Below are 15,666 nucleotides of genomic sequence, written 5' to 3'. Positions count from 1 at the left end.
AATACCTGGCTTTTGTATTTATGAATATATGCTTTACCATATTTTTAAGCAATAATTAAGTTTTCGGATTAGGCTGGTTCTGGGAAGGTGGAATGTACGGGAGTTTCGTCCAATTTGATTTATGTGAGGAATATAGATTATTACGTGTACCACTGAGATGGTACTCACAGAACTTCCTCAGTGTCTTTTTCTGCTCCTGGACATAGACCCCTCCATGGAGGAGACTCAGATGTGGAACCAGTATCTGGAGAAGACGAGCTTTGCACTAAACACTTTTTCAACCAGTGGTGTTATTGGAGAATATTAGGCTCCTGTTTTCCCTGGTTTTGTTTTCTTCTGGGAGGCAGCAGGGATGTCTGCACTGTCCAACTCCAGGCCCAATTCCCTTTGAAGACCGTGGGGTGTGCGGACAGTTGGGAGCCACAGAGCCAAGTGCTAGAGTGGCAGCTAAATTGGACCCTCATCTCCAATTCTTAATCTGTAATCAGAGGATGATATGGCTCAGTGAGGGCTGGAGCAGGCTTGCCCCTTGCCTGGTCATGGAGTTGGGGTGTGCTTCTTCCCCAGCCTGCAGTTAGGGACCTCCCAGGGGTAGCTTGGACTCGGCCAGGGCGGCAGTATTTACACCACCGGCAAGTACTGCAAAGCAAGGTGGTCTGATGGGGGTGGCACGGGGAAACCAGTTGTCAGTCATTCCAGCACGCCATGTGAGAGTCTATACCTGGTAACCTGATAAGGGTCTTGTGAAGATGCTTAAGATCACTCCTGGGTATGCTTGGCACAGGGAACAAGTACATAATAAGCACTCAGCAACTTGTATTCCCCCTTTTTGTTTGCTCTTTTCCAAGATGCTTTTTATGAGCTTTTCAGGACTATTCACTATACCTTGATACATTGGTTGGTTGAAAATGTTTGTCACTTTAATATAATTTTAACCCTGGTGGGAAATGTGTAGATCACCTGGACTAGTTGCTGTATTGTTTTTTTTGTTTTGTTTTTTGTTTTGTTTTGTTTGTGTTTGTGTTTTTTTTTGTTTTGTTTTGTTTTGTTTTTTGGTGAAGAAATTGTATCACAGAGAGGTTAAGTGATTAATATAAGCCCACACAGCACTTGGTGGGTCCAGGGTAGATTGTCAGTCTGAACCTTGACATATGGCTCCAAATTCAGTGCTTCCATCCCCTAACAGCCACCTGCCTGTTCTGATTTAATTATTTAATGGCACAAACAATAGCATGACATTGACTGAAATAGAAATAAATGAAAAAGGTCTCCAGTTAACTCCACAAAATAAAACCTTTTACTTATGATCTACATGCACATATTTAACTGCACATAACTGTAGCACAGTTAAATTTTTATGTTCTGCATTTTCCGCTTAATAGTATGTATCTTGATTTAAATTGACTTTAAAAATGTTACTAACAGAATAATTTTTAGCTTTCAGAGAGAGTTTTCACTTGAAGATAAAGAACAACTTGCTAACAGCAAAAGAGAAATTGATGTTAAGCTTTTAGCTGCACTTCCTAAAGGTAAGACTTGTTCTAATTTGTTAACAAGTGTCCAGGGCATATAAGTATGTGTTATCTGGTTTTCTTTCAGGAGAGCTCTCTCTCTCTCACTAACCTGAACTTGCTTTGTGTCCTTTCCTACCTCATCCAAGAATTAGCCTGGCCTCAATTAAAATATCTCATTGCATTTTTATTCCTCATCTTTCTACTTTCTCTTTCCCTTTGATTCTAAACATCCTCAAGTTTTCACTGCAGGCTTGGCAGGGAGGGTGAGAGAAGGAATGTAGGGCCAGCCTTATCTGCTCTCTTTCCTTCCCTCTTTTAAACATCTCCAAAGAGCAATTAGTCTTGCTCATCTCCCCAGTTTCCTCACTGTCTACACACACCCACTTACTCTACGTTCCTGGAGTTTCCCTAGAAAACTGCTTCCCAGTTTTATGACATTTATATTTAATATTTTTAGCTCTCTCACTGGGCTAAAGATCCCCAGTGCAGGCTACATCTTAATCATCTTTCTTCTTTCCCAAGTAGGCACTCATAAATGTTGGTGAATTCATATTTTCATTCGTATGGGTGCACGTGCAGTAAAACATTTGCATTCAACATAACCTGACTACCCCTAGTTTTAACTATGAAGTGATGACTACATCAACAAGGACTGATCTTTGTTTTCACAACGGCAACACTAGCACAGGAAATGATCGTTTAGGTCTTATTCATAAGGAGCTGTATAACCCTTATTTTTAGAAGAAACATTTGCTGGGCGATCAGATTTTTTTTCCTACTCTGAAAGAAAAGAATGAGATCAAGCCCAAAAGAAACTAGACCAGAAGAAAACACTCTTTTAATAGAAACTAAACCCACTTTAAAAGTCCACTGACAAATTAGTGTACATCCTGAGGAGCTGAATGGATGATATGCCTAGACATAAATCGTGAGGATAGAATTTCAAAGAGCTGAGGAGTTAGGCCTAGTCCAGAAAAGTTAAACAGGGACATTTTATGATCTTCAAGGACTTAGAAACCCATCAACTGAAATGTAGACTTACTCTGTGTTGCTCCAGAGGCCAAAATTAAAATAATATGTAGAATTATAAGAAATATGTGAGACTTCATATGAGAAAGAAAATTCTAATAATTTATGATACCTGGAAATGCAGTGAACTATGTTGTGATTTCAAGCTCCTCTCATGTGTGTCCAAGGAAAGGTCATACGGCCGAGTGTTCAAGGGCAGAGACGCTGTCGAGGGCTCCTCCACTTATGGGTGCAGGGCCAAGTGTGAAATGCAAGGGTCCTTCCAATTTCTAAACCCTGTAAAATACAGCAAAACTCAACTTGATCTGAGTCAAACCTAAGTGTTTAAAATTTAAGACGATCAAATTGATTTTAGCAGAGCTTAGAAAAGTTGACTGATTAGGCAGAGTTCTATATAGCAAAAATTGTTTCTACCAATATGAAGTCTCCCTCTTGTTCCTTTTACACTCCTTGCTGTTGTCATTTTTTTTTGTGTGTGTGGGGGGGCGGTGTTTAAAATGCGTAGCACCATGGACATGTTAGGATCAGAAAAATTAAAAACAATCCTTAAGGTCAACAACTTGTAACTCCATATATAACAAAATTTAAAAACACAGAAGTTTAGTAACCAAATCTGGTTACTAGAAAATGTATCATTTTTTAGTTGGTTATTAGAAAAATCTAGTTAATATTAGAAAATGTATCATAACCTTAAACCTTTAAATATAAATGTAAATGTATCATAACCTTTAAATGTAAATATATCATAACCTTATATATGATACATTTACTTTAAATGTATCTCCATCTTAGCAGATGTGTTAATGATTCCCTCAGCTTCCGACAATATAATGTTAAAAATAGGAATTGCTCATAACTGTGTTTTAATTGTAGTCTTATGTTTGTTCTTAATTTAGCCGAAGTTTCTTTCTGTTCATTTAGTGAAGGATTCTTGCACCCATAAAATTGAGCAGTAAAATGATCAATGATTTTTTTTCTAAGGGTCTTCCTTCAACTGTGTATCAAAAACAGGTTATCAAGGGATTAAATACCTTTACCTATGTAAAGTTATACTATTAAAATAGATTTTGCATTTAGGAATTATGAAGTAGACCAAATACATTACCCTCCTTTCTTTTAAAGCAGTTTTATTGAGAGATAATGCATATACCGTACAATTCACCCATTTAAAGCGTACAATTCAATGGTCTTTGGTATATTCACAGAGTTGGGTGTCCATCAGCACAATTAATTTTGGAACATTATCATTACCCCCAAAACAAACCTCATGCACCTTAGCCATTGCCCCCTCCCTTTATTCCTCTAGGTTTGTAATTACTTATTTCATAAGCTGCTTTCCTTTATTTAGTGGCTCCCACCCAAGAGTAGAAGTTAAAGCACATTTCTCCTGTGGGAAGTAACATCAACTTTCAAACTCTTGGGCTCTCTGGTTTGCACCCTCAGGCTGTCAGTGCAGGAGGGGAAAAGGGTATTCTTAGCCAGACCCTTGACCCTTATGTTTCTTTGGAAGTTTCTACTGTACTCAAGTTTGGAGGACTTAACTCAACATCTTTACTAAAAATGCTTTGTTTTTCCAAGCTAGTTGAAAAAACTGCCTAGAAGACCAAATTATCCTAAATATTGGTTTTAATATTCATATTACAAAGTATACTAGGCAGTAAAATAACTTCATAAAGTGTTATAGCCCTGATGTCAGATTCTTCTTAAATTGCCTTTCTTGGAAAACAATCAACCACCTCCCATCAGAAATAACTAAAGAAACAGTCTTCAGCTCTAGATTGCCATGGAAGAACCATTCAGAATTACTCAAACAAGAACATGCTAAGAGAGCAGCTATATGGGGATAATTTAATATGAGTCTTAATGTCTTTGGAAGCAAAGTAGAAAAATTCTTATTCACATGAAAATTGGGCCATCTGTGCTTGTTTATGTCTGGGTTATTAGATAACTAGCATCACCATAACCTGAGCCATCTGTGAATTATATGCATAATGACACAGCATACAGTCCATTGAATTATGGATGTTGAATCTGATTTTTAAAAACATTCCTGTTCCTTGATTTTAGGAAATACACACTGAAGTATTCGGAGGTAAAGGGGCATTATGCTGTAACTTACTCTTAAATAGTTTAGAAAAAAGAGTATGTCTCTGAACCATTTTTGTGTACAGACACACATATATAAAGAGAAAAAAGGATTAAACCAGGTGTAGTAAATTGTTAGTATATTATGAAGGGTATCTTTTAGCCTTCCTGAAAGTCTGAAATTATATAAAAATTTTAAATTTTGGAAAAAGGAAAGAAACCTTTTGTAGACTATCACTAATACACTATATTTCAGGTGCTCAGTCAGAAGATAACATTAGTAGTATCTATAAATGAGACAATGGAATTAAAACATAGATTTCCGTAGCCAGGATATCTTCTATGATTTTTTAGTATTAGCCTTTTTCGATATTTTATGATAAACCTGACCAAAATTCAACCAGAGGGTCTAATGAGGACTGTGAGAGCCCTTAGGAATCTTTTTACTGTAAAGGGAGGAAAAAGTACACACACATCAGCAATTCCAATAAAATATCATTCTTTTTCTGTGCAACATTCTCCCCTGGAATAGATATATGAAAAGTGACTATGTTAAGTTTGTTTACTAATTTTACATTTAAGTGATGGACATGGGGAATAGAAGCCACACTCAAGAAGTCCCTCCATAACTTCTTTTTGTCCATGATGTTATTTTTTTTCCCTATAATCTCATGTCTATTTGCATAGGCAAATCTTGGTAATTGAAAAATATGTTAGAAAGAGTAAACTAAGGGATAATTAGTTGTTTGCTGGAAGACCTTTAAAATTTTTCCTTAAAAAAAATCACTAGAATATCATTAAAAATTAATAAGTTCACCTAATACATTTAAAATATGATCTAATTTATGACCTCATTTTATTCCTTAGTAAAATGATTGGCAAGGGTCCTAAGGTTTCTGTTCAAGCACCAACTGTGTTGATGGATACTAGCTGCCGAGAGCACTATTTTTGAGCGCTGTTTTTCAATCTAGGTTTGACTGAAACGAGTGCAGTTTCATCTGTCACTGGCATCCTCTTGGGGACAGGCTGCCTGTCTGAGATCTTTGTGCTGAAATCACAAAGGGGCTTTGGAAACATGTGAGGACATTTTAGTGTCACAGTACTGGGGGTGTTTTGGCCTTAAGTAGGAGAACGGGGGAGTCCTCAACACCCTGCACTGCAGGGCTCGCAAGAAAGACATTTCCACCCCAGAGGCCACTGACCCTGTGGGCGACCTCTGACCTCGTCTGGAGCCAGCGCTCCCCGAGTCTGCGTTACACGCTGCCCTGAGACTTTCCTCCTCACGGCCAGGAGTGAGCGAGCCCCCGGACGACAGGCCTTCAGGAGAGGGTTGCCCAGGAAGGGACCGAGAGCACCGGAGTGGTAGAAGGCTCCTGCCCCTGCCCCAGGCATCCTGGGGTTCAGCTCCAGTGATGCACCAGTTCTCTGCCCGCCAGCCTGCCCCATCTCCCTGAGTCCTCATGAAACACAGCAGTGGCCATGGCGGAGGAAAGAGTGGTCTTTCAGGGTGGGCAGCTTGCAGATTCTCCCATTTAGTTGATCTTCCCTTCTAGAATATGAATATGGGAGAAAGAGTGGCAGGGAGCAACTGGTTGCTTAGGTTTTCCATTGTACTGCTGGGATCTTCTTTTCCTTCTTTTTTTTAAATGTGTTGTATTGCATAAGTTCTATAGAAAATTTTAAAAATTAAATTTAAAAAAAATGTAAGGAAATGAAAGTGATATTTAACAGACTCAGAACCGAAAAGGTAGGTCTTAACTTTTTCCGATGGAAGTTACATGATGCTCTGTGTGAAATAAATGAGTAATTTTTAACTTTCCCTGGGGACATAAATTTGGGGGAGGAAAGATGCTTGTCAGGCGAGTGTCCACATGCTACACAGGACTCTGTTGATAGACTCTTTTCTCCCTCTTAATTGTGGGTTTGAGGCACGGGTTTGAGACATACCTTTCCACAGCCTTTGAATTTGGTTGTAATAGCTTCTGGAAGGGTCTTATGAAAACTCTGGTGCCATTCTCCTCCCTGGGGGTTAAATAATTAAAACTGGTTTATATCATCCTAGAAAGTATTTTCAAAATATGTCCTACCTGTTGTTAAAGTTTTATCACCGTAATCTCACTAGAGCTAATTTGTTAACTGGGGGCTCCATTATTAGCCAAATTTCCTGTCAAGGCACCGTGGCCAGATGCGCCATCATCATTATAATGACTTCTTGACTTCTAAATAGTAACTCAGTCACCGTTAGAGAGAGAGCACACCTCTGCCTGCTGCCACTCAGCTTCCTGGGAACCAACCGAGAGAGAGGCTTTTTGAAGCCAGCTTCTTTAACAAAAACCAATTCCACTAAAAATTTAAGGTGTCCATCATTGAAAATGAATCAATAAAACAAGGCTTGTATGTCTGAAATACAAAGAGCAATGTCAAAACCATGTGTGTGTGTCTTTATTTGACTCACTGCTAAAACTAATCACTTAAACAAACAAACAAACAAACGGAAATTGGAGCAGTTGAAAATCCCATGGATTCATATCCCCTCCTTTGATTTTCTTCTTCTTTTTTTTTTTATTTTTCCAAAACAATATTTCATGGTTTTTGTTATTTGTGGCAGTGTACAATGTATTCTCTTTTTTTGAGAAAAAAATAGCCATGTAATTATCCATGGTGTACAATCAGCTGTTCACAGTACCATCATATAGTTGTGCATTCATCACCCCAATTTGTTTTTGAACATTTTCCTTACACTAGAAAGAATCAGAATAAGAACAAGAAATAAAAGTTAAAAAGAATACCCAAATCATCACCCCCATCCCACCCTATTTTTCATTTAGTTTTTGTCCTCGTTTTTCTACTCATCCATCCATACACTGGATAAAGGGAGTGTGATCCACAAGGTTTTCACAATCACACTGTCACCCCTTGTAAGCTATATTGTTATACAATCATCTTCAAGATTCAAGGCCACTGGGTTGGAGTTTGGTCATTTTAGGTATTTACTTCTAGCTATTCCTATACATTAAAATCTTAAAAATGTTATATATATAGTGTGTAAGAATGTCCACCAGAGTGACCTCTCGACTCCATTTGAAATCTTTCAGGAGTTTCTTCTTTGACTCACACTTTCCAAACTTTCATTGGCCTGGGGCTTTCCAGGGCTCCACCCCCTCCATCACCTCTTCCTGGGTCCTCAGCAGGAGCCACTCAGACAAGCCCTTATGAATTTACACCAGGGAGGAGGAGGCGAGAAGGGACATCTTCCTTCCCTGCCCAGAAAGGCCACCTCAGCCATACCCTTGTGGTCTGTGTCACGTGAGAACCCCCCAACCTCAGCAAAACATCTGTTATCACCATCCCGTGTTGCCAGGAGAACTGGGGTAATTATTTACCCACATCCGGAAACACAGGTTAACTTCTGCTTGTGGTGAAAGCCTGCGTGGGGAGGCTTGGGAACTGTGTGGCCCTAAACTGTAGCTAATCGAGGTGTGCCACATTCAGTGCCGATGAAGACCCAATCAGATATTCGCAGATTAAATGAGAGGGGGAACCAGCAGGAGCTGTGAGCTCATCACTGTTGCAGCCTGTTGGAGGGCATATGGGGCTCACGGCACCAGTCTCTACTTGTGTGTGCACATGAAGCTATGTGTGCATGTGCACGTGTGCAGTGTCGCATCCGTCTCCCCTTCCAGAAGACAGCCTCCAGGTAAGCAGGCAGGGTTTCCCTGTTGTGTGGGAGCCAAGACCAGAAATATGAGTTAAATACATACGTGCTGCACAAATGAGTAAGAGGAATACAAGACTAGTCAACATTGGACTTTCTCTTTGTTCTTTTGTTTTGTTATGTTTCAGTTGCAGAATTAAGAAAAATCTTTGAGCCAAAGAGGAAAGAATTCTTAGAAATGAAAAGGTAAGTTATTTATGGTGTGTAATGAGGAAGTAGAAGAGTTGCAGCAAAGCAGTATTCAGCTTTCCCTCAGAAGTGGTTTCCGGTGCTCATAAATGCCTTTCTGGTATATTGCACAGAAAAGAAAGAATTGCCAGGCGCCTAGAGGGAATCGAAAATGATGCCCAGCCCATCCTCTTGCAGAGCTGCACAGGGCTGGTGACCCACCGCCTGCTGGAGGAGGACACACCCAGATACCTGCGGGCCACGGACCCGTCCAGCCCCCACATAGGTGAGCAGCTTGGCTTGTTACAGGGCAGCCTTTTTATCCAGCGGTATTGCAAAAGGCAAGTGTTCCGGTTTGCTAATGTTGCCGTTGTGCAAAAACCAGAAATGGATTGGCTCTTATAAAGGGGATTTATTAAGTTACAAATTTGCAGTTCTAAGGCCATAAAAGCCTCCACTCTAAGGCATCAACAAGATGAAACTTTCACTGAAGGATGGCCGATGGCATCCAGAACACCTCTGTCAGCTGGGAAGACACAGGGCTGGCATCTGCTGATCCCGGGTTGTGTTCCAGCTCCTCTCTCAGCTCCTGTGCATTCTTGGTTCTTTCTCCCAGGACCTCAGCTCCTGTGCATTCTTGGTTCTTTCTCCCAGGACGTTTCTCTCTAAGCGCCTGGGGGTCCTGTCTTAGCATATCCCAGGGCAAACTCTGGGCTTCCTCTCTTAGCTAAGTGTCCTTCTGTCTGCATCGTCAAGCATCTCTAAATGTCCGCGTCCGCGAGCATCTGGGCCTGTATGGCTCTTTTAAAGGACTCCAGTAAGCTAATCAAGAGCCACACTGAATGGGCAGGGCCACACCTCCATGGAAATAATTCAGTCGGAGTTATCACTTACAGTTGGGTGAGTCACATCTCCATGGAAACAACTTAATCCAAATATTCCACAAGTTGGATTAAAACCTGGCTTTTGGAGGGATATAATATATCCAAACCAGCACAGCGATATTCCACAAAAGTTCATTATCTTGACAGCATTTTTTAATTAAATACATATATTTTGCTAAAAACATCAACAACAAAACCTCCATCTCCTGTTTTGTGGATGGCTGCTTACTGCCCTGCCTCCAGGTGTGATTGTCTGGTATCACAGCAAGTTGTTGGGTAATCGATGACCCCTCATTTCCCCGCTGGCTTGGGAACCCCTCCCGAGCAAACAGGGCTTCGTCACTCCCCATGCTCAGGGCTCAGCACAGGTTCTGCTGCCTGAGATTCTCAGTAAATGTTTGTTCGGTAGAGAAATGAGTGGGCTCTGTGCCTCCCGGGTCCACAGCAGGTGTAGACAGAATGCCCAGGTGCAGCTGCTCCCAGCAGGGGGCGCTACGGGAAAAGCGGAGCCTTGAGTGATTAGGTTTCTCACTTTCCCTGTGAATGCAATGAAACCATCTGTCTAAGCTTTTCAATTGCATGTAATTTTAAATGTACTGCATATTTACTTCCACATTAAATTGTATGTCTAAAGTGAGTTACTTTTCCTTGATTACTCAGAGTCATTTTGTGGGCATCAAATATTCAACTTGACTTCAGGATTAGGTGTTTTCTCCCCTAGTCCCTCACTGTGAGGCTCTGAGCTTTTCTACAGCCTGTATTTTCTAGTTTCTTCCTCAGAAGGGGCCTTTGATCTCACCTTGTGATGCCATCAATTTGCTTTTCTTTGCGGTTTCTAATCTTCTATGGCTGGAACACTAAATAACTAGGAGTTTTCAAATTACATCCATGAAGAATCAAGAGTAGGCAGATCAGAGTATCAAAACGGACAGCCCAGAAAGGAGCCCTGGTGCATATGAATTGTTAATGTATGTAATATATGTTAATGGACTTATCATATATTACTGAGAAAAGGAAGAATTATTTAATAAAATAGTATTGGGAAAGTTAATTAGCAGTGGGATGGGAGATGGGACATAGTCCTATTCTCACTTCATGCAAAAAACAAAAATAAGTTCTAATTAATTACATAATTTTAAGAAAATAATTCAAAACATGAAAATATAGGTGGCTATTTAATTCAAACATGGATGGAAAAGATTTCAAAGCATGGAAGCAGCCAGAGAAATCCCAAATGACCAGATCAGTTGACTTGACTAGTAACAATTAATGCCTGTATTCAGAGAAAATTTTATGGATGTCACAGTAAAATTAAACACAAATAAGATTGAAAATAATCATGAATAAAACAAAGGTTAATATTCTTATTAAAAAGTTTACACAAACCAAGAAAAATGACCTTGTGAGTCAGAACAATAAGGCACAATAAACTTGAGCAAGCATTGCAGAGAAAAGAAAACCCAAATGACAAATAATCAAATGAAAATCAGCAAAGACATTCTTTCATGAATACTCAGTGTTTGTGAAGGAGCATTTATGGCAAATACAAGTGTAAATAGATGCAGACCATAGAGAAATTATTATGACAGTCTAGCAAGTGTCTTAAAATGATTTACTCTTTGATAAAGCAGTTCTACCTTGACAAGTCTATCCATCATGCTAGTAATCAGAAAATCAGACTAATTAAAAGTTAGAAACAACTTAAATCCCAGCTATTTGGGAAGTGTTGGATAGAGTATTATGAAGTCTATATGGAACTTTAATATTATATACAACTTTAAAAATTTTGTACAGAAAAAAGGAAGAAAGCAATCATATAAATGACTAGGAGGAATATTAAAAATGTTTGGCAGTTATCTGCATAGTGTGATTGTTAGTGATTTGGTTTTTACCTTCATATGTTTTCATGTTAGCCATTTTCTGCCTCAAGTCTGTGGACTGCAATTGGAAAAAAAGCCACTTCTCTAAAAAAAGACAAACCTGGTGACTACTGATATGGGCCATATTGTTATGTTACTATTGGATCCTGAGGGACAGAAATCAGTCACTTGTCAAATTACAACAGTTTGATATGTTATCTTTTCTAGAGGACTCTAAACTTGTCCTCTGGCTGCACGTGTGAAATATAAAACTCAAAAAGAGGGAATAAATAAGGGCAAATGGACACTGAGCAAGGCCTGGTGAGAGAAGGACTGAGCTGGAGTTTAGGCCGTGCTTTCTGTGGAACATTTTTGGCCTTTCACGTACTTCTCTGCAGGCCTCAAATTTGTCCAGCACTTCTGGAAAATCATTTTAGCTAAATACGCTTATGTGAAATATTGGCCTTTCACAGCTTGAGAACCAGGTTTGCACTGGGTGCAGTATAGAGACTAGTTATTGTGTTTCCTTATTTGAAATCTATCATATTATCCATGTGATCTTCTTGCAGGCCGATCAAATGAAGAGGAAGAAGTGTCTGATTCTTCTTTAGAAAAGCAAACGCGCTCTAAATTCTGCACCGAAACACCCGGCCTCCACGGTGATTCACCCTATGGCTCAGGAGCCAGGAACACCCAGGGTCTTGAGTCCAAAGCGGAAAGAATAGCGAGGTACAAGGCAGAAAGGAGACGGCAACTTGCAGAAAAGTATGGGTTGACTCTGGATTCCGATGCAGACTCCGAGTATTTTTCTCGATATACCAAGTCCAGGAAGGATCCTGATGTTGTTGAGAAAAGGGGAGGGAAGAGCGACAAGCAGGAAGATGCAGGCAAAGATTCGGGTCCTCTGTACTCCAGGGCTGAGACCCAGGGGCTCAGGCCCGGGGCAAGTGAATCCAAGAGCTACGCCTTCCGTGGCAGTGATGGTGTTTCCGACAAGGAGGCACTGCTGACCGTGGAGACCCAAAGACCAGCTCAAGAGCCGGGCGCCACCAGGCAGGCCCACGACCCACCTCCAGCAGCCGAGAGTCCCTCGTCCTTCTCGTTCTCCGCCCGAGACTCCTCGTTCAGCGAAGTGCCAAGGTCTCCGAAGCAAATGCCCAGGGCACCCCTCTCTTCCCTGAAGCAGCCGGCCTCGCCGAGCCCCTCTGTGGGGGACCCGCCATCACACACAGAGACTCGAGCCAGGTAAGCCCGTGGTCTTGTGCGAAGAATGGCTTTAAAGAATTAAGAAATTGTAAGAGTTCTTGAGGAGGCACCTGCTTTATGTTGTGAAGCCATTCAAGGTGTAGAATTCTGATTTATGGGCATAGAAACACAAATCATTTCACATCACACCTAAGATATATTTACATGAAAAAGGGATGGGAAATAATTGATGCACCATGTCAGACATTTTTAAAAAAATAAGATTTACGTTGTAAAGACTACAATTGTTCAGCCTATGAAGATGGATTTCAATTGAATTAACAATCTACTATAGATGTCATTTTAGCTTGTGCCAGTAAGCTCAGGTTTCAGAAAGTCAAATGGGCGTAAAAGATGGGTGTAAAAAAGGGATGGTTGTCTGATTTCCATCTGAGGGGAGGTAAAAAAATAAAAAAGACAAAAAACATACTTTGTGATCCCCATAGAAAACCCTTGTTTGTTATTTATTTTTATTACTCCACAGCAATCACCACTCCTTCTCCTCTTAGCAAAATGTATCAGTTATGGCTCAAGAAGGCTCAGGAAGGTTCGCTAAAGAGCTGGTGCTGAAATATGAGTCAGGAGAGTTGCCGTCACAAATGAGGGCGTTAGCAGCCTACCCCGTGGGCAACGGAGCTGGAGGTGGGAGAGCTGTGTGTTAGCTCAGGAACATAGAGCAGGGCATCCTGAGAAAACTTTCCACAGCATGATGACATGCAGACTCAGCCACCAAGAAGGAAAGGAGCTCATGCTACAGTCGTTACATTTTTGATTGTATTGTCTCTTCTCCTAATGAGAGGTTCAGGTCTAGAAACACATTTCAGAGCCTCAAACTCCCATAATTTTAGTTGTTAATTATCTGTTTCCATGCATTGACATAAATGTGTACAAAAGAGCGACACTGAGAGGGCCTAATCATTATGGATACAGGCCGAAAGCAACCTCTGGCCTCTATTATAACTTAGGGTGGGTTGGTTCCCTATTTCCTGGCAATAGAATTCTCTGCCAGCAAGTTGCCATATGAGGAAAAGCCCGTGCCCCCTGACATCATCGCCTCAGAATTCTGGTTCCCGTAACCTTACAGTCCTCTTCCAACTGAGGTGTGGCAACCTCTACCCTAAGGGGAGCTGGCTCACCCCAAACCCTGCAAAAGCAATTTTCCATGCTAAAGAACCCTAGACTTGTAGAACCAGAAGTAACTTGAGAGATGATTTAGTTCAAAATTCTTCTTAATACATGAAGAAACTGAAGATGAAAGAAATGAAGTAACTGGCTCAAGGCCCATGGTGGCTTGGAGCTAGGTACCCCAGCAAAACCTGTTCTTAATCTTAATCCATTCCTGAGGTGAACCCATCGTGAACAGGACCTTTTGATGAGGTTACTTCGGTTAAGGTGTGCCCCAACTCAATCAGGATGGGTCTTAATCCTATTACTGGAGGCCTTATAGAGACAGCCACAGAGAAGCCCATGGGGGCTATCCAGAAGCTGGAAGTCAACGGAACCCAGAAGAGAAAAGATTGGACATTGCCATGTGACAGAAAAGCCAAGGAACCCCAAGGATCGCTGGCAGCCAACTCCAGAATGCCGCAGTCTTCAGAGAGAAAGTATTGCCTTACTGGTGCTTCAGATTTGGAATTCTCCCAGCCTCAAAACCATGAGCCAATAAATGTCTGTCATTTAAGCCAACCCATTGTATGGTATTTGTTTGAGCAGCAGGGAGAATAGAACAGTTTTTGGTACCAGAAAGTGAGGTGCTGCTGTTGCAAATACCTAAAAATGTGGAAACAGCTTTGGAATTGGGTAATAAGTAGAGGCTGGAAGAATTGTGAGGACTCAAAAATGAGTGAGAAAGTTTGTATCATCTTAAAAAATGTATAATTTGTCATGAAGAGAATGTTAATAGAAATATAGACGTTAAGGTACTTCTGGTGAAGCCTTAGAAGGAAATGATGAATGTGTCCTTGGAAATTGGAAGAAAGACTATCCTTGTTATAAAGTGGCAGAAAACTTGGCAAAATTAAGTTCTGGATGGAAAGCAGAACTTGGAAGCGATGAGCCTGGATTTTTAGCAGAGGAGATTTCCAAGCTAAGTGTGGAAGGTCCAGCCTTGATTCTCTTTGCAGCTTATAGAAACACAAGAGAGGAAAGAGATAAACTGAGGAGTGAACTGATAAGCACAAGGAAACCAGCAATTAATAATTTGGAAAATTCTTGGCTATTCTGATAGCACAGTCTGAGACTAGGCCCAGAAGTGGGTCTATCAGGGACTTCTGGGAAGTGAGTCTCTAGAAAACAGGGTCATTTATGGCAGCACTGTTTCCATCAGCGGGAAAAAGAATTTGCTGTTATAACCCTTTGAAGATTAGAGAACTTAGGAGAGCACATCAGGGAGTATTATAGAAACAGTATATCTTTATTTACATTAGGTATTTTAAACATCTTGTCCTCATGAACAAAGTGAAAACCTGTAGCCTGGGTGGATTCGCATGCGGTCAGCCTGGGTCCAGGTAGCCATACCTCACAGGTGTTGATTCATGGGTTAATTTCACTTGAAGGTAGTGTGGTTAATCATTCAAGCAGTATATTTAGCCTTCTGTACATCAGGCACTGTGCTACAAGCTGGGCATCTCATTTTTTTAAAAAGGTATCAGAAATAACTACACCACAGCCGGGCATAAATATGGTTCTGGAGGTCAAGGTTGGTGCCACAGGAGGACCAGAAATGGGGTGTCAATTCCTTCTCCTTGGGGAAGTGGTCATGGCGGAACCAAGTCCCTAAGGATGGATCTGGGTTTACATGAGGTATTGGAGGGGAGGCCGTTCCAGGCAGGAAGGTCCAGATGTCTATGCAACCCTGGAGGAGCTGGGGGCAAGGGTTGGGAGAAACCAGAGAGTCAAACAAGGTCCAAGCACAGAGTGTCTTGGAAGACAGGACAAGGCAATTGGCCTTTGTCTTTTGAACAGTGGGAAGTGCCTGAAGGATATTAAACCAATGATTAATTATGTGTTTTAGAAAGATCACCCTGGAGGAGTGTCAGAGGATTGGTTCAAAGGAGAATCCATTACAGTTGGCAAGGCCAATTAAGTGGTGATTGCCGTTAGCAGGCATGAGATAATGAGCCTCTAACTCCAGGCTGGGTTTTGTTATCATCATGATCCAATTTGAC

At 41.0% G+C, this 15,666-nt stretch overlaps 1 protein-coding gene across 5 annotated transcripts in view; it reads left to right on the top strand.

Moving 5' to 3' along the window:
• Positions 1-15,666, top strand: part of SVIL (supervillin) — a 225,636-nt gene that overhangs the window by 139,933 nt on the left and 70,037 nt on the right. For all 5 annotated transcript variants that reach the window (XM_037837957.1, XM_037837956.1, XM_037837958.1 and 2 more), the window contains 4 exons: positions 1,438-1,529; positions 8,472-8,529; positions 8,646-8,797; positions 11,824-12,499. In XM_037837957.1, coding sequence (XP_037693885.1) covers positions 8,522-8,529; positions 8,646-8,797; positions 11,824-12,499 — 836 coding nt within the window. In that variant the 5' untranslated portion in view covers positions 1,438-1,529; positions 8,472-8,521. The remainder of the gene's footprint in view (positions 1-1,437; positions 1,530-8,471; positions 8,530-8,645; positions 8,798-11,823; positions 12,500-15,666) is intronic.

This window comes from Choloepus didactylus, chromosome 5, assembly GCF_015220235.1.
Source record: "Choloepus didactylus isolate mChoDid1 chromosome 5, mChoDid1.pri, whole genome shotgun sequence".
Lineage (NCBI taxonomy): Eukaryota > Metazoa > Chordata > Mammalia > Pilosa > Megalonychidae > Choloepus > Choloepus didactylus.
This window is presented reverse-complemented; position numbering and strand designations above follow the sequence as displayed.